The 26,825-nt window shown below is 32.6% G+C and overlaps 1 protein-coding gene across 1 annotated transcript in view; it reads right to left on the reverse strand.

The window, feature by feature from the left end:
• LOC114327201 (O-acyltransferase like protein) overlaps positions 1-26,825 on the reverse strand; it is a 308,829-nt gene that overhangs the window by 65,421 nt on the left and 216,583 nt on the right. Inside the window, exons 3-5 of the mRNA XM_028275735.2 lie at positions 14,773-14,993; positions 11,120-11,328; positions 6,155-6,228 (exon numbers count right to left, since the gene is read on the reverse strand). Coding sequence (XP_028131536.1) covers positions 6,155-6,228; positions 11,120-11,328; positions 14,773-14,993 — 504 coding nt within the window. The remainder of the gene's footprint in view (positions 1-6,154; positions 6,229-11,119; positions 11,329-14,772; positions 14,994-26,825) is intronic.

Here is a 26,825-nt window from a genome sequence, read left to right on the forward strand (position 1 = left end):
TTTGGATATAGCTCATAACCAAGCCACACTTGAACTTGGTAATATACCCGAAAAAGATGTTGATGAGCAGCCGCTGGAGTTGAAGGAAGACAAGATAACTGCACTTGTTTTTTATTTCGAGTACTTTTAAAAAACATGCATGTCGAAACTCATCTAAGCACGTAGTTTTCTTAGGCGCTCCATACATAGAGAGAAGAAAGCTAATTCCGTTGGAAATAACTTCTTGTGGAGTTAAATTAGTTTTTTTAAAAACTTCAGCACATTCAAGTTAATCTTGTTTTTCAAACATTTTAGAAACAGTCGTTTTACTTCCTCCTGAAAAATGCAGATGTCGTATCACAGCCAGTTATTGCTTGTAAAAATAGTATATGATTTTGACATTTTGCAAAAGTAGATAAACTTTTCGATGAATATATTTCCGATTGGTGTTGAGCTTTTCCAGGTTTTAAAAAAAAATATAGTTTTTTCGATTGGAGTTCTACCAGTGAGTAGTACGAACAAGTCTACATCTTCACCTACAACAATAGTTGTATTTGTTAAATTGAATTGCTCTATGGCTGTTTATGGCAGCATCATTATTAGCTTGTTTTACCGATATATTTTCAGCAATAAACTTATCTTTCAGCATTGAAACGAACCGAGATTTGTTGTGAGTATTTGCAAGAAATTTCTGTTGAGTGGTAGATACTGTCATAGATTGATCAAATAAAATACTAGAAGATATAGATGTTGCTGAAGTTCTACGACGTTGTTCTGCAGCTTAAATATTTCTCGTAAAATCATTATAGCCATTATAGCTGAAGGGTACCATGAGGGTGTCATCTACCATCTACCCACCCAGGAAGATTACGGTGTAATTTGCATAAGTATTTGTTAGTACTTAGCAATAAACATTTTGCCTAAAAAGTTGTCCTTCATTATTAGGTCAAACCCTTCTGAGAAAAGAATAGGTAGGGTGATTAGATTAGCCGACGAACGTGTTTATTCCCACAAAACCCATCTTTACAAATTGAACTAAGGCACATAAATAAAAAGAATTATTATAAGTTAATACTTTGTCATATCAATTTACTATTTTTGTTGGGATTAAGCCGTAAAATTCAAATAATTCTTATTATTTTCGCGTTACATTCACTTTGTAAAGATTTTTTTGTTGGCACTGTAATATAATACAGCTTATACATTGCATCCCTCGGTAGACCGCAAGCTGTATAGTAGAAACATTATCATATTTATAATCTTATATTATTATGTGTAATATAACTTAAGTTGACCGATAGAATATTATGTTTACTTGTATTACAGCTTCAGTGATGTATTATACCTGGTGTACTAATACATCTTATATTATGACGATTAGAAGTCTTTCAACTCTTTAAGTCGTTGTATCTCAAAAACAGTGGCTCCTAGGAAAAAACTATTAAGACATTTTTTATAGATAATTATCTAACCTACATTTTTGGTTAGAGCTAATTTTACGATAAAACTTACCGTTTCGCTGAAAATCGCTAAAAACCATATTTGGTGACCTTTCACCCCGCGTAAATTTTTTTGCACGGGTCGGATTTATGAGGACTTTTTAGATTTCATTTATGATGGTATTTTGAACAATCCTGCCAATTTTCAGCTTGATGGTAATTATTGTAGCCTCACTCCTATTTTTTAGTCTAACTAGACCGGTCTATACCTAGAAGCTGATATTAAGTAATACCATAACCCATTGATTGATACAGCTAACTCAGGTTTCCGACAAACAGTAAACCGACACACGCTTCGTATATTATGCATCGAACATATCACCAACATAGAGGTAATCCACAGAATCGGAAAAGAGAAAGAAATTGTGAGCACAATTAAACAAAAAAAAACTTGAACATCTAGACCACATATTGAGACACGGTTAGTACCGTCTACTGCATTCGATTATCCGGAGGAAAATAGACAGTAAGCGATGGCTAGGTAGGAGAAGACACTCGTGGCTCCAAAATCTGCGGAGGTGGTTCGGGCTCACATCGGTCAAACTATTCAGAAGTGCCGTAAGCAAGATTAGAATTGCCATGGTAATAGCCCACATTCGCAACGGACAGGGCACTTAAAGGAGTAGAAACTCAAGTTAAAGAAGACACGACGAAGAAAACATTAAATATAGGATTACTTGAATACTGTCGAGGAAACAGACCAAGAGCTTGAAAAGTTGCATAGAGTTGGCAGCGGCAATCTCCATAGATGAAGTGGTGAGACGAAAGTGCATTATTTCCCCATTGTTGTTTAACTCTGAACTCTGTGCGTTCTATGAGCATACCTAACAGGCATTCGTACTAAACGGGTACCGGTTAAACAATATCAGATATGCAGATGACACAATAGGATTTGCGGATAACCTAGAAGATCTACTACAAGTCCTTATGAACAAAATCACGTAATTCCGTCAACGATATGGACTCAATGTAAACGTAAATATGACAAATCTAATGATAATTAGCAAGAAAACAAAAAATTAAAAAATCTACGTTAACCAAACTCCACTAGAAACAAGAATGCACTAAAACTACCTCGGCATCATAAATAATGAAAAATGGACCAACCAGCAGATAAGAGCGCGCATCTGAAAAGCTAGCTAGCATATTCTTCTTCTTTAACCTTCAGTAATCCAACTTTGGACAGAGACCTCTCCCAATTCAATCCAGTTTTGTCTATTTTGCGCCACCTGTTTCCAGTTGTGTCCTCCAAACGTCTTTATGTCATCGGCCCATCTCATTTGTGGCGTTTCTCTATTTCTTCTTCCTAACCACAGTCTCCATTGTTGTAGTTCGTCTTGTGATTCCATCTTTTATCCTTCAGTCGGGCATTGTGTCCTGCGAAGCTCCATTTTAATTTGACAGCATGTTCTCCTTCGTCTTTTACTTTGGTTTTGCTTCTAATCCATGTATTTGTTATTTTGTCTATAAGCCTCACCCCGAGCATTGATCTTTCCGTCGCTCTCTGTGCCTTTACTATTTTATCCATATTGGCCTTGGTGAGTGTCCACGTCTATGAACCATATGTAAGTATAGGGAGGATACACTGATCGTAAACTCTGGTTCTCAAATATTGTTCTATTTTAGTGTTTTTCAAGATCCAACTCAGTTTTCCAAATCCTGCCCACGCTAACCTTATTCTTCTAGTAATTTCGGCAATTTGATTTTCTTTGTTAACTGTCATTATCTATCCCAAGTAGATGTATTCGCTTATTGTTTTTAAATATATGTCATTTAACGTTATTTTTGTAATGTTCGGTGTATTCGTCATTACTTTTGTTTTTTACAAGTTCATCTTAAGACCTACTTTTCCCGAAGCTTGAAATAGTTGCGTCATCATGGTCTGTAATTCTTCAAAACTAGTAGCGAATATTACAATGTCGTCAGCATATCTCAAATGACTCAGTTTTCTTCCATTAATATTTATTTTTTCCTTTATCTACCCAGTTAATGTCACAGTCCGCGTGTGAACAGCTTTGGTGAAATAACGTCTCCCTGACGAACTCCTCTGTTGGTTGGTATAGCTTTGGTTTTCTCATCTATTTGTATTTTTATTGTAGCTTTTTTATAAATATTATGTATGAGCATTCTGCATCGAGAATCTATCCTGAAGTTGGTCATAGCTCTCTTTATTGCCCAAAGTTCTATGGAGTCCAATGCCTTTTCATAATCAACGAAGCCAATGTATAAGTTCAAGTGATATTCATTGTCTTTCTCTCTCTCTCCAGCTAGCTTTGAGAAAGCCAAAGCTAGCATATAGAAAGTGTAAACTTCCATGTTAATATCCAACCTTCAATAGAAGACGCAGTTTTAAGAAAAATAATGTAAACACGACTTTTAAGTGAAGTGAATAAACACAGACTTACAATCATTTAATAATAGTTCGACGACCGGTTTAGATTTCTACAATATTCAGATCATCTTCAGGTCGGCGTTACAAGTAGTTAAATGCTACAATTAAAGAAAGCCAGAGTTAGAACATTGTTTGGTTGTATCAAAATGCAAATACAGAGTCCAAAAATTTTGAAAGGTATGTACCTGTTGATATTTCAGAACAACAAACTGGTACATACGTATGCACACATATGAGAAACAGGTATTCATAAGCACGCATACGCACATAGATGCATGCGGTTGCAGTGAATTGGAATGGATCCTGAAGGAAGATGTGTGATGTGAAACAGAGACAGATGTATTAGTTTTGAGAAAGAAAACGTTCGGGTGGGAATGTTCATAAATGCAGCTAAGGTGTAAATTGACTTATTGTAAACACTCGCACGATTGTGAAGGTCTTTGCTCTTAGGTTTTTTGAGCTATGGGCAAAGGTGGAAGTAAGGAAAATGACAAATAGGAATAAATTTCAAGTTTGTATTGTTCCCGGTCACAGGACTACGGGATGTCAGTTATTTTGTATCATTGTAGGTGCCTAACACTAGGAAATCTATGAAATATAGAGAACTATAAGAAAATTAATTAGATAGAAAGAATGTCAAATTAAAATGGGTTGAAAAAACTGTAGAATATTAAAGGTGATCTGAGAAAGGAAAGGGTCTGTTTAAGCTATTGTATGATAGTGTACGAGTATGTTTAGAAAGAAATATTGAATAAATAATTACAGAGTGTAGGCACATTGAGAAATTATTAAAATAAATAAATAAGTTAACACAGAACACATAGGAATATTATAACTACACAGACAAAACAAGTGGTTTAAATTTTGATGGGAAGTAGCACTACATTAAATTTGTAAAATTCACTTAAATAACCGATTTTTATTTTTTTTTAAGTCTAACTTAGTTTTTGTGTTTCATCTTTGAGAGGGAATTTTGACAGTGTTAGTCTAACCTCCATCTGTCTAAACACTGTCAAAATTCCCGCTCAAAGATGAAACACAAAAACTAAGTTAGATTTTTTAAAAAATAAAAATCGGTTATTTAAGTGAATTTTACAAATGTAGTGCTACTTCCCATCAAAATTTAAACCACTTGATTTGTCTGTGTAGTTATAATATTCCTATGTGTTCTGTGTTAATTTATTTAATTACTTTAATAATTTCTCAATGTAAGTGCCTACACCCTGTAATTATTTATTCAATATTTCTTTCTGAACATACACTATCATAACAGCTTAAACAAACCCCTTCCTTTCTCAGATCACCTTTAATATTCTACAGTTTTTTCAACCAATTTTAATTTGACATTCTTTTTATCTAATTAATTTTCTTATAGTTCTCTATATTTCATAGATTTCCTAGTGTTAGGCAACTACAATGATACAAATTAACTGACATCCCGTAGTCCTGTGACCGGGAACAATACAAACTTGAAATTTATTCCTATTTGTCATTTTCCTTACTTCGACCTTTGCCCATAGCTCAAAACACCTAAGAGCAAAGGCCTTCACAATCGTGCAAGTGTTTACAATAAGTAAATTTACACCTTAGCTGCATTTATGAACATTCCCACCCGAACGTTGTCTTTCTCATAACTAATACATCTGTCTCTGTTTCACATCACAAATCTGCCTTCAGGTTTCATTCCAATTCACTGTGTTTTGACCTACGAAGCATGTCCGCTTACCCAGTCCCTCACCTAGCTATCCTATTAGCATAATCTGGACGTTTAAACATGTTATCGATGAACTTACAAAGCATCCCTTGTAACGGCATGTAAGTGGATCAAAATTATATAGTTTTTTAGTTTTTTAGAAATTTTTAATAATTTTAAAATTTAACTTAATTTAACAAATAGTCATAAACCGCATGCATCTATGTGCGTATGCGTGCTTATGAGTACCTGTTTCTCATATGTGTGCATACGTATGTACCAGTTTGTTGTTCTGAAATGTCAACAATTACATACCTCTCAAAATTTTTGGGCTCTCTATTTGCATTTTGATACAACCAGACAATGCTCTAACTCTGGCTTTCTTTAATTGTAGCATTTAATCACTTGTAACGCCGACCTGAAGATGATCTGAATATTGTAGAGATCGAAACCGGTCGTCGAAGTATTATTAAATGATTGTAAGTCTGTGTTTCTTTACTTCATTTAAAAGGAACTCACATATGCAGCCCATTCAACATACGACTTTTAAGCTTCAAGATTAAGTTGATAAATAAAATCGTTTTTACATACTTTTTTCTCCTATTGCCAAGATATCGTATAGAGTTGCACAGAATTCCCATAATATTACCGTACCAAGAATACACCTGAAATATAAAACAATTTATTAATACATATAAATAATTATTTTGCCTCTAAACTTCTGCATAAAGCAGAGAAAAAAAAAGAAAACAGCTTGTGATTAGGTAAAAGATCATAAGTTATAAGATCACTAATCGCTAATTCAATTAAAAAAATAAAGACGGAAAAGTGGAGTTACTGCACACTTTTAGCACATTCCATTGCCATCTGTGAAGTTTTGATAATTGAATTAAAAAGTTCCACCATTTTTAATTATGTAGGTACCATAGTCCAGTCAGGTTAGACGAATAACAGGCTTAACCTTGCATGCCGAGCTGCCCCAAATTTTATTTTTCTAATCTTTAGGGGAGGTCAATAGTATGTAGTGTAAATTTAAAATATCCACTGAATTCCGCCGTTGCGTTAGCCGCCATCTTGACTTTAAACGAGAACCGTCTTTGCTCAATATCTCCGCATTTTCAATTTTTCGACAAAAAGTGTACTAAAATTGTTGAAAATGTGATTTTCAATAATTCCTTTTATTACAATTTATTACATAATTTCCGGGTTATGGGCGAAAATATAGATAGTTAGAGCATAATTATTGAATAATCTCGTTTATTATTAGTTTTATGACAAAAACGTAGCTATACAAAAATAAAGAGAATTAAATTTTACAAAATTTTGAGCTCTTTATTTATTCATTTACTATTCAATTTACGACATAATTGTACATAAACAAAAATAAAAAGAATTTTATTTTATACAATTTTTGAAACTTCCAATGAAACACCAACCAAACTACATAAAAGATATAAATAATAACTTATATGCATTGTTCACTTAATATTATTAACTGGTGGGTTTACTGGTTGAACTTGTCTGTCGATATTTTAAGTTTCATGTCATTTAATTTATATTTTTATGCTTCAACAATTTTTTTTAATTGAGGACCCGTTGGGGGGAATTTCCCCATCTCCCCTCGTAGATCCGCCACTGGTTCTCTCGAAAAATTGTAGTAAATCGTAATTGCAACAATTTCACTTCTTACACTTTTTGTCGAAAAGTTGAAAATGGCGGAGCTATTGAAAAAAAAACAATTGCTATAAAACCAATCAGGTCTTACGCTCGCACTTTTACCGCATACGCACTACCTACCTTAAAATATTAATTTTAGCAAAAAAATTAGAGAGATCAAAATTGTATAAAATTTATTTATCTTTATTTTTGTATAGGAACATTTTTGTAGTAAAACTAATAATATACGAGGTAATTTAATAATTATGTTCGAACTCTCACTATTTTCTCCCATAATTCGGAAAATATCCACCGCACGAAAAAAATTATAATAAATAGAATTTTCAACAATTTCAGTTTCTACACTTTTTTTCGAAAAGTTGAAAATGGCGGACATGTAGAGCAAAAACAGTTCTCGTTTAAAATCAAGATGGCAGTTAATGCAACGGCGGAGTTCAGTCCGCTGCATTTGAGACCGATCCGTTATCTAATTATTATTTTAAAAGTTATTCTATTTATTTATCCCAGAGACCTTTATTTTGAGACCAACATACGACAGAAAATAATGAAGATAGGGCAATCCTGTATATGCCAAATGAAAGTAGAAAAGTGATACTATCAAAATATACGAAAAATTATCTAACATAGTCAAAAATTCTAATGCCAAATTTTTGAAATTTTGTGGTTGATAAACATTTAGAATAACTTTGAAAATATTGTCAGTAGAAACACTATTTTTATACATTCGAAAAGATAGTATTTTAACACGAATTTTCAAATAAAAAAATTTAGCCTGGGTTCATTTGGGACAAAGTTAGCCATAGGTTTTTTTTTAATTCTCGGCTAATTTGTTTATAATAATTAAGGAATCTCATTGATGCCATCTTAAAGAATGGGATTTTGTAGTTTGCGAAGCAACAAATTAACTTTTTAACTTTCAAAAATCGGCATTTTGAAGGTTTTTTAATTTTCTAAAAAATTAAATTTTGTAATTTTATGTCAACTATTTAGCTTTTTAATAGGGTGCAAAAAATCGAAAAAATCGCTTTTTGTCACTAAATTTTTAATAACTAAAAAACGGACGCGAGCTCTAGGCAGGAAACAGGTAGGTTTTCTTCCTATAGGTCTACAATAACTAATAAGTAGTCAGCTACCTGAATATTTGAGTGTCCCGAACATGGTCTATTTCCTGTTTATTTCCCTGGAGTACATCTATGGTCATTAGCATGAGTTACAATTTAAATGGTAATATAACGAATAGTATAGTTGTTAAGATTTAACATATAGGTAAGTAAAAGCAGCGAAGAATATAGACTATCTTTGAACATAAAGAAAACTAAATTTATGGTAATATCGAAATCAACACGAAATGTCCAAAATTTATATTTACATAATGAAATTATCGATCGAGTTAGCAAATACAAATATTTAGGCACTTTTGTAAATGAAGACAACGATAGCTCAGCAGAAATCAAAATATGAATAGAAAAAGCCAGATCCATATTCACTAAAATGAAGAGAGTATTCTGTGGAAGAGATTTGAGCCTTGAAATGAAACTTCGCCTGATGAGATGTTACGTACTTTCTATGCTGTTCTACGGAATGGAGTCATGGACGCTGAAAAAGATTGATATCAAAAAATTGAAGGCATTTGAACTGTGGATGTATCGCAGAATCTTGAGAATATCATGGACGGAGAGAGTCACAAACGTCGAGGTCTTAAGAAGAATGAATAAAGAAAAGAGAGTATTCTGTGGAAGAGATTTGAGCCTTGAAATGAAACTTCGCCTGATGAGATGTTACGTACTTTCTATGCTGTTCTACGGAATGGAGTCATGGACGCTGAAAAAGATTGATATCAAAAAATTGAAGGCATTTGAACTGTGGATGTATCGCAGAATCTTGAGAATATCATGGACGGAGAGAGTCACAAACGTCGAGGTCTTAAGAAGAATGAATAAAGAAAAGGAAGTCATATTTACGATCAAAAAACGAAAACTGCAATACTTGGGACACATTACAAGAGGCGAAAGATATGAACTGCTTCGAATAATTATGCAGGGAAAGATAGCAGGAAACAGATCCATAGGAACAAGACGAAACTCCTGGCTAAAGAATCTACGGGAATGGTATAGCTGTAGCAATAACGAATTGTTTCGGTCAGCAGTTTCGAAAATACGTATAGCCCTGATGATCGCCAACCTTCGGAACGAAGATGGCACTTGAACAAGAAGAAGAAGTAAAAAACAGTTAACACTTATATTTTGTTTACTAGTTGATTCTTCTCGGATAATTTGATAACCATGTTGATTTGGTCGGTGCTGTTTTTGGACCTCCTTGAAGATAGTACTGATACCAAGTGCTGGCGTACTTTGGCATAAAAAACGACATTCAATAAGTACCTATATATAATGTATATGTATGCCTGATTCGGAGAGTAGTATTGCAGTGTCGACATTTTGGCAGTGGCAGTGAAAATGATGTCATCAAATAGCCATGTGTTAGACGGGTATATCCTATTTGTAATCTCCGCATGATTGCCATATTTTTCCGAGATAAACTAGGGCAGGGAAATAGGTTCACTGAGGGTTTAATTTCTTGCAGGGCTGAAGTAATTTTATTCCAGTCAATTTGTTCCATTACAGATTTGTATTATTAAGAATGGTATCCATGGATATGGATATGTACATGAGATTGTACATGGACAAATATCATAAATATCTTGGACAAGAGGATGGTTGGTGATGACCCATAGTATTTATGGAGTGTATAGAGGAAAGTGAATCAGTACATATGGCTATGTGTGTTTGGATATTTTTGAGCATACAATATTCATTAGCACCATATCTGATATCTCTGATGCAAGTAGTGAAAGTATTAAATTGAGAAGAGAAAGGAAACGGAAAAGGGACGAGTGAAACCCTGAAAAATATAAGAATAATTTATTCTTATAGTAATATTTTTCTTATATGTAATATATTATTGAAGTGAGCCCCTGGAGTAACTACAGCATTATAGTTCATAGATGGAGATATTTAATCCAAATTTAATTTGTCAAAAAAATGATGTAACTCATTCGTTTACAAATAAAATGGCTTACGGAGGAAAAATGCCAATTAAGACCCAGAAAACTGGGCGATCTTGTGAAAGTTTTAACTTATATTCCCGAAGAAGACAAAGCAATTTTTGAATAATTTAAGGACTTGCCGACGACCAATAAAGAATATAATAGTGATTATATTCTTAAGTTTTAAGTATCTTTTTAAGTTCTAAGTCTTAAGACGTACTTTAGGTATTGTCAGTAAAAATAAACTATTTTTATACATAAATTACTAATTATTATCTGTAGAGCGGCAGGATTATTTTGTCTTTTATTAATTAATTTCATAAACGAAACAAGTCCCAGCCCTTAAAATCGTCTTCTTAGCCTTAATAGATTTCAAAGCCAAATTTGCTGTATCAAATGTCACTAAACTAGTTTCTTTCTACATTTCATATTAAATTTGATAGGTTTTCAAGTTTTTAAACTAATTAGTTTTTTTTACTTTTCTAAAAACTATTGCGGACTTATGTCCTTTATACAGTAAGTGCTTCAATTTATGGTGTATTTCACGAATATACGACTGTTTTGGATTATCGCGACAACGAATATTTTAGTGTGCAACATAAGAAGTACGAAAGTATTTTGCTCTAATAATTACTCCAATAAACAACAATATAATTTGCAATTTACTTTCGTTCTTCATATTTTGCACAGTAAAATATTCGTTGTCGCGATAATCCAAGAGGGTCGTATATTCGTGGAATTAGGTATAATTATTAAAGTTAAACAAAAATATGGATTATGTATTATTGTTTTAGAATTTTTTAATATATAATGTAATTTCACGCAATACTTACAGAGTAATATAGAACGAGGTAGGATATTCAGTTTCCTTCTTTTCTTGGCACATACTAGGATCCACTTCGTACCGTACTTCTATTTCAGTACCATCTAATATGTTTTCGACGTATGTTTTTAAACCAATTTCTACATCTTTTGAAGTACATGCGCTAGGAACACATAAGGCCCAGTTTATAGAAGAAAATCTGGGTACTCGATGACCTGGCTAAAAAAATTGATAAATTAAAAATTTATTTGCCAAGGAAATATTTATTCTGTTTTCCGGCAGCAGCTTTATGTACTTCGTAAGAAAAAAATTACATACGCACTTCCTGCATAACTTAATACAAAATTTGACTATTTTTCATCCTTGCTCTACATATTTCACAACTACTCAAAAGGATAAATGAAAACCTGGAAGTCTACTGAACCAAATAGAGTAAAAAAATCAGTAAACTCTTATAAAGAAACATCTAAGCTAATTGATCGATTGTATAACCCCACCCAAAGGCTAATAGCTCACAATAAAAACTGAAATTTATATAAAAAATGATTAGCAGGTTTTTAGACTTATTATGTATGGAAATAATTTATTAACTAATTTGTAGTAAATACAATAGCTGAAAGAAATAATAAAGTATATCGCAGATGAAAGAAGTAATATTTCAAAGAAGACACGGGTAATAAAAAGGATACAAGAGAAAACAGACCGAATAAAAAAGAAAACAATAAAACCAAAGGAAGTAATACAAATAGGACCATGAAATACAGGGTGTCCCAAAAAGATTGGTCATAAATTATACCACACATTCTGGGGTCAAAAATAGTTCGATTGAACCCAACTTACCTTAGTACAAAATGTGTTCATAAAAAAAGTTACGGCCCTTTGTAATTACAAAATGAAAATCGATTTTTTTCAATATATCGAAAACTATTAAAGTTTTTTTATTGAAAATGGACACGTATCATTCTTATGGCAGGAACATCTTAACACAAAATTATAGTGAAATTTGTCCACCCCATAAAAATTTTATGGGGGTTTTGTTCACTTAAACCCCCCCAAACTTTTGTGTAAGTTCCAAGTAATTCATTATTGTAGTACCGTCAGTTAAACACAACGTTTTTAAAACTTTTTTGCGTCTTAGTATTTTTTCGATAAGCCAGTTTTTATCGAGATGCGGGTTCTTTTTTAATATATTTACTTAAACATTTTATGGCGGTTTTTTCCTTTAAACCCCCAAATGTTTGTGTACGTTCCAATTAAACTTTTATTGTGGTACCATTAGTTAAACACAGTGTTTTTAAAACTTGTTTGCCTCCTAGTCTTTTTTTGATATGTCACCTTCTTTTTTAAAATATACCTGAAAATGTAAATTACAAATATATTTTCAGATTATTAACAGGCCTCTATAATCGTACTTAACCATATACAAATATGTGGTGGATTCGACAAATATTCAAAATATCTCGATAAACACTGGCTTATTGAAAAAGCACTAAGAGGCAAAAAAGTTTTACAACATTGTATTTAACTAATGGTGCCACAATAATAATTTAATTGGAACGTACATAAAAGTTTGGAGGGGTTTAAGTGAACAAAACCCCCATAAAATTTTTATGGGGTGCACAAATTTCACTTTAATTTTTTTTAAGATGCTGTTTCCATGAGAATGCCACATGTCCATTTTCAATAAAAAATCTCTAAACTTTTTCGGTATATGAAAAAAAAACGATTTTCATTTTGTAAATTCAAAGGGTTGTAACTTTTTTTGTGTGCATTATTGTATATAGGTAAGTGAGGTTCAGTCAACCTATTTTTGACCACAGAATCTGTGGTATAATTTATGACCAATCTTTTCGAGACACCCTGTATAAGAAGCTACAGAGAAGAAAAATTGAAACAAATGATCCTTGAACATAAAAAATATAGCGTTCAGATCGTAGTATCACAACACAAGAAACGAAGGAATGAGGGCAATATACTCAGAAAAAAAAATGATTACTAATTCATAATTTTAATATGACATTTACAGCGTAAATTTTGAATTTAGATCAATATCCGATAGAATAAGTGTTCTTAGAGTAGAGGAAAAATTCAAAAATTTCAGTTGTGAATATACACGCGCCTTCGGAAGAAAAAATAAATAGAGGTAAAATTAGAGTCGTGTAACTTACTGGAAATTACCAAAAAACTAAGACACGTATCGAAATTGCACGTGCATAATTTTTCTTCTTCCTGTTCTTCTTCTTCTTCTTCTTCTTGTAATAGGACTATGTCCTGTTTCTTCTGTTACAGTCTCTGCTGCGATCCGGACCTCCAGCTCTCGTACCATCGCTTTTTGGGACTTCCTATGGGTCGCTTGGTATTGGGCTTCTGTGTCTTTGCCCATTGCGCCATACGTTTAGGGTTCATCCGATCTACGTGGTCTCTTCACGTGCGTCGTCGTGCTCTTGTCCATCTCACTACGTCTTGAACGTTTAGTTCTCTCAATGTGTCTTCGTTTCGTATTCTATCTCTGAGTGTGATACCTCTTGTGGATCTTAGGGTTTTCATCTCTGTTGTTCTCATTATTTGTTTGGTCTTTGTTGTCGTCTCAGCTGCGTATATCAGTACGGGTCTAACACATGGCTTATAAATGCGGACTTTTCGGTGCTCATATATTTATTCCGCAAAATTATATCCCTCAGGAAACCAGATATTCTAGCTGCTTTCGTTGCTTGCTGTTTTGTTTCTTGCCACAGATGCCTGTCACTAGATATTTCCACACCCAACTATCTGCAATCCATTACCTGTTTGATTATAATATGGTCGTCTCCTATTAATTTACATCTAGTTGGATTCTTGGATATTACTATCGATTGGATTTTCTCTGTGGATAGTGTCAGGTTATACTTTTCAGCAGTTATTTTAAATTTGTGTAGTAGGCGTTGTAAGTCATCTTCGTTTTCGGGTATTAAGATTTCATCATCTGCGTAGCAAAGTATTCTCATGGTTCGGTTACCCATTTTGTATCCCTGATTTAGTTTGTTAACACTACCTATAACTTCATCCATTATTAAATTAAATAGGCACAGACTGAGGCTGTCCCCTTGTCTAATGTCGACATTGATTTTGATGTCTTCCGTGAGCCCGCATGTGGTTTTTATTCGTGTTTTGTGGGATCTATTGAGTTCTTTCATTATGTTTCTATACCTCTGACCTATGTTTTTCTATCCAAGTATAGTGAGCACGTCGTTCAACCGTACTCTGTCGAATGCCTGTTTCAGATCTACAAAGGATTTGAACATGGGCTTGAAGAATTCTATTAATTTCTCATTGTAGATCTGTTTGGGCAGAAACCCTGTTGTTCTTCCGATACAGTGTGTCAAATAAGTATTCGGGAGGAAATACACAAAAGACTAATGGCAAGAAATCGTTACATGTACGCACTCAATAGAATATTTAAGAGCAAAATATATCCAAAGCGCCTAAATTAAAAACGTATGAAACTAGTAGACAGATATACAGTAGGTAGTCATGCCTGAAAAACTTGGACTATGGCAAAAACTAATCGATCAATTTTACAAGCATGGAAAAGAAATATACTGTGGCGAAAGATATTTGGCGAAAAAGGATAAACAATCAGTGGGCAAAAAAACAAACGATTATTATAATTATAAAAGAACTTACATCTTCCAGTTTGCTTCGAAAATGTTGATGAGCATGTATTAGCTGGTAGAGTCCCGCTAAATATGGACTTCGTGGCGATTGAACTTCCATTGCAGCTAAACAATATTTTCCTTGGATATTTCTTTGTATTGAGTTTGCGTTTAAGCACATGTCGAAGTCTCCTAGCTGGTTTATGTTCCCGTTTAGAAGTCCAGATGGTAGTTTTGCTGTTGAGTCGTACACTAAAAAGAATATATTTAAGCAAAAATTATAATATAATATATTATTATACACGATCATGCGAAATTCGCTGTGGTGCAGCAGATTCGTGCAAATATTATAAGAATTGTACATTTAATGATACAAGCATATAATTTGGATAACATATCTTACACATATATTATAAAGGTTCAAATTTAGATATAAGGCCTCATAGATTCATAGCATTCAAAATGGCGACGATACATATGTGACTGATAGCACGATAACGTTAAAACGAAAAGTCCGACTTCAACCAAATTTGGTATATGGGTTTTTTTCTGTTGTATAAGATGAGTTCCTGAACCGGAAGAATCGGTTTACCAGAAGTTGTGTTTTTCCTGATTTTTTATATAAAACAAAATATGAAAAAAATTTTTTAAGAAACGCCTTTCTTTAGTTACGAGTGACTAAAATTAAAAATATTATAAAAAAATCAACTGAAAAGCAAAAAATAAAAAAAATGAAAAAATCATTGAAAACACATTCGTCAAAGAAAAGCGTGGCGCGTCTTCATCGAATAAACGGTTTTCGCCCCACGCTTTTCTTTAACGAATGTGTTCTTAATGATTTTTTTTATTTTTTTTTAATTTTTTGCTTTTTAGTTGATTTTTTTATAATAGTTTTAATTTTAGTCACTCGTAACTAAAAAAAAGCGTTTCTTAAAGAATTTTTTTCATATTTTTTTTATTTTTTACTTTTTAGTCTTACACTTTTCAAACATTAAAATATATCGTCATGTTTATTAAAATATGTATAAAACATATGATGTCTGCCGTCCTTAGGAAAAACGCCGTATCTGCAGCGAGATCGCATTTGAGTAAAATCGGTTTTTGTTTAAATGTCTAGCCGTTGAAAACTATTTAGAATTTTTTTTTGTTTTCTACTTTATATACATAATAAATATCATAGAATTCATATTTATACATAAGATTGGCAAAATATATTTTATTTACTCTAAAAACTCATGTTACTGCGTTCTTTCTAAGTATACTACATAAAAATTAACTTCTTCCTCCTTAGTAAGAATGCAGTACTGCGTTTGTGCTAAGCATTTTCTTATTTTATAATACAGTAGGCTCTCTCTATAACGAACACGGTTATTACGAGGTTTCGCTTATAACGAGGTACACTAGATGTCCCATAAAATTCCTATTGAACATTTCTATAACGAGGAAAAATGAAATCCTAAAATATGTATCTTTATTATTCTTTACCTATTTTTAGCGCTGTAATGTCTATAAGTAAATAGCCCAACTACCTACCTGTATACATAAATTCCCAACATCTGTGCGGTTCTCCAGGGTAGTACTTAATTAATACTCCGTGGCGTTACAACCCTTCGTGGGTTTTAGCCGACTCGACAACATGCCTCCACTGTTTTCTGTTGAGGCCGACTCCACTGAAGATATCGAGGGTAGTGCTTTAATAAAAATCCACGCCTACCTATAATAAAGTTCTTCCTGTTCTGTTTATTTATTGGCCGATACTGAATATTGTAAAAAAAATTATAATTTATGATGGCGAGGCCCCATTTTCGAAGAAACAATATTTAGCAACTTATATTGCTCCGAATGGCATCATTATAATAGAAAGTTAATATTTTAGACAACGATATAGGTATGTATGCACAATATAATATTGTTGTCTGATATAACGAGATCCGCGTATAACGAGGTAATTAGTCTGCCATTTCAGTTCTCGTTATAGAGGGAGTCTACTGTATAATAAATACAATATAACGATGAAAAAGGAGAATAAAAAACATTTTTTATAAAAGTGTGTCATGAAAATGAATAAAAAAAGTGTTGGAAATAATTTTGGAATTAATAAGTTTGCCGCTAATGGGCGTTTCTTGAATTTTAAAATTAAAAACATTCCAGAAACGATTAACATTTACGATCTAGTTTATTTTTAATTATTAACTATTATACATTGATTTAACTATGTACTTTTATAACACATTTTTTATTTGGAAATTCTACGACGTACGGCGATCAAAATACTTCGTACCAAAATTCCTATTTCGAACAAACTTTATAAAATTTGCACTGTTTAAAATGCCTGATGTAACGTAATAATACAATGTCGCATTAACCACAATATTCATACACATAGGAAACTCCGCTATACCTCACATTATTTCTTGATTACCAACAACTCAAGCATATGTGTTTAGATTTTCTATTGATAAAGAAAAAATAGCTTTTTGCAGTATTAACTTTGTTCTATTTTCTTTTGACATATTTAAAAAATTATATCAAACAACCGTTCACGTTGAAAAATGGCAACAAACTAACCTTATTAAAAATTTTACACATGCTGTAAAAATCTGTCAAATGCTTAGGCAGAACGCCGCATCTAGTGTCTGCTTAGGATAAACGCGGCTAGTGACCTTTAAATACGGCGTATTTTCTAAGTATTTTTCAGATGACGCATTTATTCTAAGTATCCATGAACATTTTTGCAGATACGGTATAAAATGCGTTGTGTTTAATGTATTTTGGCTTAACTTACGTCATTTTTAGTAAGGAAATAAGATAGATATGCACATTTGGGTTAGAAAAATGTATAAATCTAATTTTTTCAGATTTTTGCAGATATGGCGTTTTCGCTAAGCACGGCAGATGTGCTAACATGAAAAGTGGTCGGAATCGGCAAAAAATTTTAAACTTTATTGTTCAATTATGAAGCATAACGTAAACAAATAATGTAAAACGTGAAATTATATATAGTTTATATCATTAGCTACAATCCGTAAAAGTTTCAAGCTTTTACATTGTAAAAAACAAGAGAATTTAAGCATTTTCCATTAAAATCGTTTTTTTTATTTAATCAATTAATAAACATAATTTTTTTTTATTGACTATTCGTGTATTGTTCCCACGAATGCCTATGTCTGCAAATTTTCATTCATTTTCATTGGAGAAAAGGCAGTCAAATTAACGTCCAAACATTTAACGCAAACTATTGAACTAAACTAAATTATGCAGACGACACTGCGATCATGGCTGAAAATATCGAAGATCTTCAATTCCTTATTGATCGAGTCACTAGAGAATGCTTCAATAACGGACTTAACATAAATGCAACAAAGACAAAGTTACTTGTGGTTAGTAAACAAGACGTCGGCCCTATGCAACTATTTATTTTATTTAGCGTATGGCTTAAGTATATCACAGAATATATTTAGATTTATGCATTATACAATGCATCACAAACAGATGTCCAATTTTTTTATATATTCGATTGACCCTTCGGTTGCCATTACAAAGTCTATAGGGTCGCCTGTGTATGCTCTGCGTGGGCAGTCCTGAACAATGTGACTGATCGTCTGCCTTGCATCGCCGCAGTCACAAGAAGGCGAGGGGAGTTTACCCCATCTGTGGAGGGAGTCGGCGTATCTTCCACAGTTTGTTCGAATTCGATTAAGGGCTGCCCAAATCTTACGGGGACGTTCAAATTCGCCAGGTTTCCTATGATGTCCGGTAGACTATGGTAATGCGGATCTGTCCTACTTTCCCAATCTTCTCTCCATCGGGTATTTAAGTCAAAGTTGGATTGCTGCAGCGCTTGAGCAGATTGTAGAGGGGGTAACCTGGATCGGAGACGGTTTCCAAGAATATCGGGGATGTCGTTGTGGACTAGAAGCTGGCGACTGTCCATTATTTTGTTATATTCTTTAACCAATGCCTGTTCGCGGCGTAGGTTGGGTGGTGCTATATTACTAAGGGTAGGTAGCCACATTGTAGGGGTGGGCTTAATTGTGCCTGTTATCATACGCATAGTACGGTTTAGTTGGGTGTCGACCAGGTGGGTATGCCTGCTATTTAGCCACACTGGAGCACAGTATTCTGCCACCGGATATATCAGGCCAAGAGCAGAGGATCTTAATGTTGATGCTGTGGACCCCCATGTAGTGTCGCAGAGTTTCTGTATTATATTGTTGCGTGTTTTCAATTTTGCTGCTGTTTTCGTCAGGTGTTCTCTGAATGTGAGCGTTCTGTCTAGAGTAACCCCAAGGTATTTCGGGTATTTATTGTGTTTTAACAGCTTGTTATTAAAATACACTCGCAATTCTCTGTTTGCCAACTTGTTGTTTAGATGAAAAGCTGATACTTCAGTTTTTGTAGTACTTGGCTGTAGTCTCCATTTCTTAAGGTATTCGCTGAGGATGGATAAGTCATTCGTGAGAGTGATTTCTGTAGTTTCTAAAGATTCCTATGCAACTAATTGTCAGTGATGAATCAATAAAAAAAAAAAAATGTTCCTATGCAACTAATTGTCAGTGATGAATCAATAAAAAAAAATTAAACATTTTAAATACCTAGGATGTTGGATAAACGAGACACTAAATCCGGATGAAGAAATTAAAACTCGTATAGAAATTGCAAGAGGTGCATTTATGAAACTTATATCTATTCTGAGCAACTCTCAGCTGAATTTACAACTAAGAATCAAGTTCCTAAAATGTTATGTGTATCCTGTATTACTACATGGATGTGAAACCTGGATCATGAAGGTTAACATTATGAACAAATTAGAAGCCTTTGAGATGTGGTCGTATCGTAGAATGCTCAGAATATCTTGGGTTCAACGCATTTCAAACAAATAAGTCTTAAACAGAGTAGGTCAAGGCGAAGGTGACTTAATGAAGATGATAAAAAAGAGAAAACTTGAATATCTGGGGCATATAATGAGAGGTAGCAGATACAGGATGCTGCAGTTAATACTCAATGGAAAGATCGACGGAAAAAGAGGAATTGGTCGAAAGAAATATTCATGGCTCCGAAACCTTCGTCAATGGACTGGCTTATCAGCAGATCAATTGTTACATGCCCCACAAGATCGAGAACGATATCAGCAAATTGTTATGGAAGCTACCCACGCCTAAAAATTTGGGCACGGTACTTAAAGAAGAAGATTGAACTAAATAAAAGCGTTTAAAAATATATTGTTTTTTTTTAAATCATTTCGCCCTGTATGTATTAATTTTTCCAAAAGGTGGTACCAGCATTGAAAAGAGCGGAAAAATATTGTTTAGGAAATATTTTGAACTTTTTAATTATGTTAATTACCATGTAATAAATGCATAACTTATCTTCACATGTACCTATGTACGGCAGGTTTGTGCAAATATTATAAGAATTATTGTGCATCTAATGATAGAAGCATATAATTTGGACCAAATGTACTACACATACAAAGGTTCAAGTAATAATATGAGGCCATCTCAGTTTTTGCATTTTACAAAAAAGGCGGCATTCAAAATGGCGACTATACATATGTGACTAATAACACGATAATTCTTGAACGCAGAGTCCGATTTCCTGATGTTTTCTTGCGTTTTTCCTGATCTTTTTGGAAAAATATGTTGATTATTTTTTCGATTCTTTTACCCTGTATGTATTAATTTTTCAAAAAAGGTAATAATGGCGTTGAAAAGAGCGTAACATTATTTTTTGAGAAATGTTTTGAAGTCTTTAGTGATATTAATTATCATTTAATAAATGCATAACGTATCTCATGTAGGTACCTCTGTGCGGCAGATTCGTGCAAATAATAATATAAGAATTATTCTGTTTAATGGTAGAAGCATATAATTTGGACCACACATACTACACATACAAAGATTCAAATTTAGATATGAGGTCATCTCAGATTGTGTCTTTTACAAAAATGGCTGGTCAAAATGAATCTGCCGTCCATAGGTACATGTGAATATACGTTATGCATTTATTAAATGGTAATTAACATAACTAAAAGTTCAAAATATTTCCTAACAAATATTTTTACGCTCTTTTCAATGGCGGTAATACTTTTTTGAAAATTCATACATACAGGGTGAAAGTATTGAAAAAGAAACAACATATTTTTACATAAAAAAAAAAAACAGTAAAAACACAACCTTTGGAAAACCGATTCTTCCGGTTCAAGATCTCGATCTTACTCGTCAAAAATAGAACCTATGTACCAAATTTGGTTGAAATCTGACGTCTCGTTCAGAAGTTATCGTGCTATTAGTCACATATGTATAGTCGCCATTTTTGTAAAAGGAACAAAAACTGAGATGGCCTCATATCTAAATTTGAACCTTTATATGTGTAGTATATGTGGTCCAAATTATATGCTTCTACCATTAAATGCACAATAATTCTTATAATATTTGTACGAATCTGCCGCACATAGGTTCATGTGAAGATACGCTATACATTTATTAAATGATAATTAAAATAGGTAACTAAAAAGTTTAAAATATTTACTAAAAAATATTTTCAAAAGGCGGTATTAATTTTTTGAAAAATTAATACATACAGGGTGAACGAATTGAAAAAAACAACATATTTTTATATAAAACCCAGGAAAAACTCAACTTCTGGTAAACCGATTCTTCCGGTTCAAGACCTCGATCTTACTCATAAAAAAAAGAACGCTATACACCAAATTTTATTGAAATGTGACGTCTAGTTTAAAAGTTATCGTGCTATAAGTCACATATGTATAGTCGCCATTTTGAATGCTCGTCATTTTTGTAAAAGGCAAAATCTGAGATGGCCTCATATCTAAATTTGACCTTTTATGTGTGGTATGTGTGGTCCAAATTTATATACTTCCATCATTCAATGCACAGTGCCCAATGCACATTGGGCACAATGCAACGCAAAAGGACGACAGATGAAATAACCAAATACTACACTGGAGACTGAAAATACCGAAGAGGAAGAGGAAGCCCTTAAATGAGATGGATCGATGATATACAAAAAAAAAACGCTTGTTCCAAATGGATGAGTATAGACCAGGACAGAGAATCCTGCAGAGAAAACGGGGAGGTCTACTTTCAAGAATGGGCTAAATAGGCTATAGATAGATATGAAAAATGTAATAGTCGAGGAAATGAAACTGAAAAAATGGCAAAACCTCGCAATTTTTTCGTCCATCATCGATTTGTATAAAAATTTGGGATTAGGCTCATTCCACCCTCTTGTTCATTTTCTATATTGAGCCGTTGTACACTTTTGATTTTTTAAGGGTGAATACTACCCCTAATTGTAAAAAATTATAAAATAACATTTTAAACTTTAATATTGTTAACATTTGGTTCTTATTAGTTACATAATGATTGTTTTATGCTTTAAGATATACAATCATAATATTTCAACCCTTAAAACCACCCTTGTTAAAACTATATATAAAAAAAAATTTTATCCTCATAGGATAATTTCGGCTTGCATCGATTTACATAAAAATTTGGGATTAGGATCATCTCACCCTGTACTTCATATTCTACATTCTATATCATGCTTAAGAGAGTTGATTATTTTTACGGGTGTAAACTATCCCCTATTGTCAATCATTATATAAAAACATTCTAACTTTAATATGGGTAAAATTTGGTTTTGATTGGTTAAATAATGATTGTTTTACGCTTTAGGATATAATATCATAATATTTCAACCCTTAAAAAAATTGTTTTATTAACATGGCTCCTTCATTTTTGTCGATGAAAAGTTTTTTAAACACGATTTTGTAGGATTTTTGAAGAGCTATAGGACTGTGCAAACTAAATTCTGTAAGATCCCTTAGTTTTTAATTGATGTGGGTTTAAAGGGCTCGAATAAGGGGGTATTTGCTCGTAAATAGAGGTTTTAAACAGCTATATCTCTCTAGCTATTCACTATAATGAAAATCTATGCACAAGGAAATTTTAGTTATTAAAAAGTTATAATTTAATAATCCATCATTTTTTTCGTATCACCAGTGTTTTTGGAGATATTTTTAAGTAAATGGTGGAAAGTATGAAATTGCAAAAAACAATTTTTCTTTAAACTCCAATTTTTCTAAAATTAGGCCTTTTAAATAGATCAAACTTCTTAGGTGTATTGATAATACAAATATAAAACGAATTACAGAAAGGTGAAGATCAATTTTTAATTAGGAGGGTAGTTAGTGCGTTGTTTTCACTGACTTTTTCATAGAGAAAAGCAGGTACCGACCTTTTTTTGATCATAAGTCGCTTAAGTTGAATGCTAGAAACTCTTTATTATTATTTTTTGAAAGGTCTAACTGTATGCTTGAAAAAATATTTTTTAAGTTTTTCTCGAAAAATGCAAAGTTTTCCGTTATTTGGCTTTAAATATTTCAAATTATACCGGGTGTCCCAATAAGAATGGCTCTCGGCCATATCTCAGGAACCGTTTATAGTAGAGCTTTGAAATAAAAAATTTTATAACAAAAGTTGCCTCAGGAAAAGCCTGGAAATTATTTTCATAATTGTGGGACCACCGCTAGAGGGCGTAATTGAATATCAAAAATTAAAAAATCTAAGTTTTACAAAATTTTCCTAATGAAGGGGCACTGGAAATCCGATCGTCGTATTCTTCATAAAATTCTACGCATATTTGATTTGACAAGTTTAGGTCTACCTTTGGAAATAAGAGGTGGGGGTGAGTGGGAACTTTGTTATGAAAAACTGGCTGTGAGTCCGGTTCTGCTTAATCAAATTTTGCAAACTTGGTCTTGTTGAAGACAGATCTTTTTCGTCAATGTAAAAGTTATGATTTCGAACCAACTTACTGAGTAATATGCCAGCTAGAAGGCGTTATTTAATTTTTTTCAGAAATCTAGTGTTCCTTGGAAAATATTAAATACAAACATGCATTTTTAATACCATATTACAAACTTAGACAAAATTAGCAACAGAATAGCGAAAACCGCATGTTAATACCTTTTTTCTATCTCAAGATATCTTACAAAACGTGTAAATTTAAAAACATAACTGTTACTGTCACCGGTAAACGAAATTCATTAAAAGTAGTGTGCTATGGAAACAACAAAGAAACATTTTCCAGCTGTCAACGTATATTAGGTCTTTTCAACGCTTCTCATTTGTTTCGAGCCTCGTTCATATCTCGTAAATTAATATTATACACGGATTATACGGCATATGACAGAGGCTCGAAACAAATGAGAAGCGTTGAAAAACCCTATTGCAAAGAAATAAAAACAACTATTTAGTGATGACATAAACGTTCAAATTTTTGCCCATCATTTTCGTTGCAACTATTTACTCTTTCAAGAGTAGATTGAACATCAGTCTCAATTTCTGCTCTCGATATGCTTTGAATGGCGTTTAGTATTCTCTGGATAATGTATTCTAGAGTAGTGTATGATGGGCAACAATTTGAATATTTAGGTCGTCACTAATTAGTTCTTTTTGTTCTGTGTTATATTTAATTTCAATAGTATTGCTTCTCTTTATATTGTTGTTTTAATTAATTATATTTTTATACGTTGACATCTGGAAAATGTTATTTTGTTTTTTTCCACAGCACACTACTTTTCATTAACTTAGTTTACCGGTGATAGTAACAGTTATGTATAAAATTTACACGTTTCTCGAGATATCTTGAGATAGAAAAAAGGTATCGACATGCAGTTTTCGCTATTCTATTGCTAATTTAATCTAATTTTATAAAGTATGATTAAAAATGCATACTTGTATTTAATATTTTCCAAAGAAAACTAGATTTCTGAAAAAAAATAAATAACGCCTCCCAGCTGGCTTATTACTTATTAGGATGGTTTAAAATTATCACGTTTACATTGAAGAAAAAGATCTGTCTTCAACAAGATAAAGTTTTCAAAATTTTATTTAGCAGAACCGGACTTACAACCATTTTTTCATAACAAGGTTCCCACTCACCCCCACCTCTTATTTGCAAAGGTAGAGTTAAACTTGTTAAATCAAATATGCGCAGAATTTCATGAAGAATACAATAATCGGATTTCTAGTGCCCCTTCATTAGGAAAATTTTGTAAAATTTAGATTTTTTTATTTTTGATATTCAATTACCCCCTCTAGCGGTGGACCCACAATTATGAAAATAATTTCCAGGCTTTTCCTGAGGCAACTTTTGTTATAAAATTTTTTATTTCAAAGCTCTACTATAAACGGTTCCTGAGATATGGCCGAGAGCCATTCTTATTGGGACACCCGGTACATTTGACGAAAAAAGCTAACTTTTAAATATATTACAGGAATATAATTTGGTTTGTGTTACTAAAAGATACAATTTTGATATCTACAGTTATTTTGATTAAATGTATATTTTTCGAGGTATTCTCAAAAACCCCTCTAAAAAAAGTCGATTTTTTCGTCGAAAACCTTTCGTTACTTTCAAGCGCGAATAACTCGAAAAATATTAGTTTTACGAAGAAAATGTAAAAAAACATTTTTTTCTTAGAATAACTTTTTACATTTATTTCCCTGGTTAAAATGTACCGAAAAATTCCCACCCCCCAAGATAAGGTGGCAACCATTCCCAAGGTTTTAGCGTACAGAGGCATTATATAGAAAATGATCCTTGGACTATTCCCTACCTTCTGTGGAAATTTCAAATAAATCCATGCTGGACGAAAATATTGCGAGCCAAAAACTTCATTTCCTCGATATAAGCAATTAAAGAAAAAGGAAAGAAACCATCTTGTGCAGGTGTTTTCGATTGATAGTATGTTTATGCAGTCACTCGATGGTCTCCAACAAGACCTCGCTGACTAGATTCTACTTCTTCATAATCATATAAGATGTAGTAGTTGTGTTTTCTGTGAATACAGGTTTTCATCTTGTCGCGGATAGTGTAATTCTCTGAAGACCGAGCACTTTTACCAGTGTAACACTGTCGATTTCTTCTAACATTACCACACCAGCCTAGAAATTACATTGTGGCTTTTAAAAACCCTTATATCCGCTCGATTGGCGCTGTATTACATAGAAAAGACTGATTTTCAGAAACAATATTAGACCAGTAAGGATCTGTGAAAAAAACGTCTATTTTTGGATGTGAAAGGTGGCATTCGGATTTTTGCAGATGAAGTTAAGTGACACCTTCAGTAATAATAATTGACTTATGCTCCTTCTCAAATATGCCCGGAACATTAATAAAAAAATTAAAATATTTAAAAATTTCGAAAAACGTCGATTTTTTTTTCTGCTTTCTTTGCTTATAACTTTAAAACGATTCGTTTTGGAACAAAGTCGTAGAGAAATAAAATAAAGATAATTGAATTTTGTATGATATGCGACTGGTCTAAAATGTCTTAACGTATTACCTTCTCTGCAATATAGCAATAAATACAAAATAAGGGGGCAAAATACGCCTGTTGTTATTCAATGTTTTTAACCACTTTGGTGGCACTTAGGACCTTAGTAATTCGCTTAAGAAATTCCTTGTAATATACTCAAACCGTGTACCAAATTTCATTAACATCGACGTAGTAGATTTTGCATAATAAATTTTCAATATAAATGTTTTTAAAAAAGTTAAAATTTTTTAAAATCTTTCTGAACAAAAAGTAGACCATTTAGAAGTTGTCTAATTTTTTTACATGTAAAGAGGTGCTTTACCTGTCTAATACACTTTACATAATTAAAATCGGATTATTTAAGGGGCCTCAGCAATGTTTTAAACTTATAAACAATTTTTTGTTTTATAAACAAATAGCTTTGTTTAATAATAAAAAAATTAATTTTTAGCAATGCAAATAATTAAAACCGATATAATTTGACTGAAACTTTCCAATGCTGTCAGCAGAATTGCTATTTTATTTTTTAATCAAAAGTTATTCGCGTTCAAAAATTGCAATTTTTCAAAATTTTGAAAGTTCCACTGCGTTTTTCTCGAAAACTATGCATCCTACGAAAAAACTTGTAAGAACATTTTTTGCTTAGAATTACCCAAGAAATACAAATAAATGTTTTATTTTGCGAAAAATCGATGTTATGTCATTCCTCAAGTTCTTTGCTTAAAACAATCTTA

The sequence above is a fragment of the Diabrotica virgifera genome, chromosome 9 (genome assembly GCF_917563875.1).
Source record: "Diabrotica virgifera virgifera chromosome 9, PGI_DIABVI_V3a".
In the NCBI taxonomy this organism is placed as follows: domain Eukaryota; kingdom Metazoa; phylum Arthropoda; class Insecta; order Coleoptera; family Chrysomelidae; genus Diabrotica; species Diabrotica virgifera.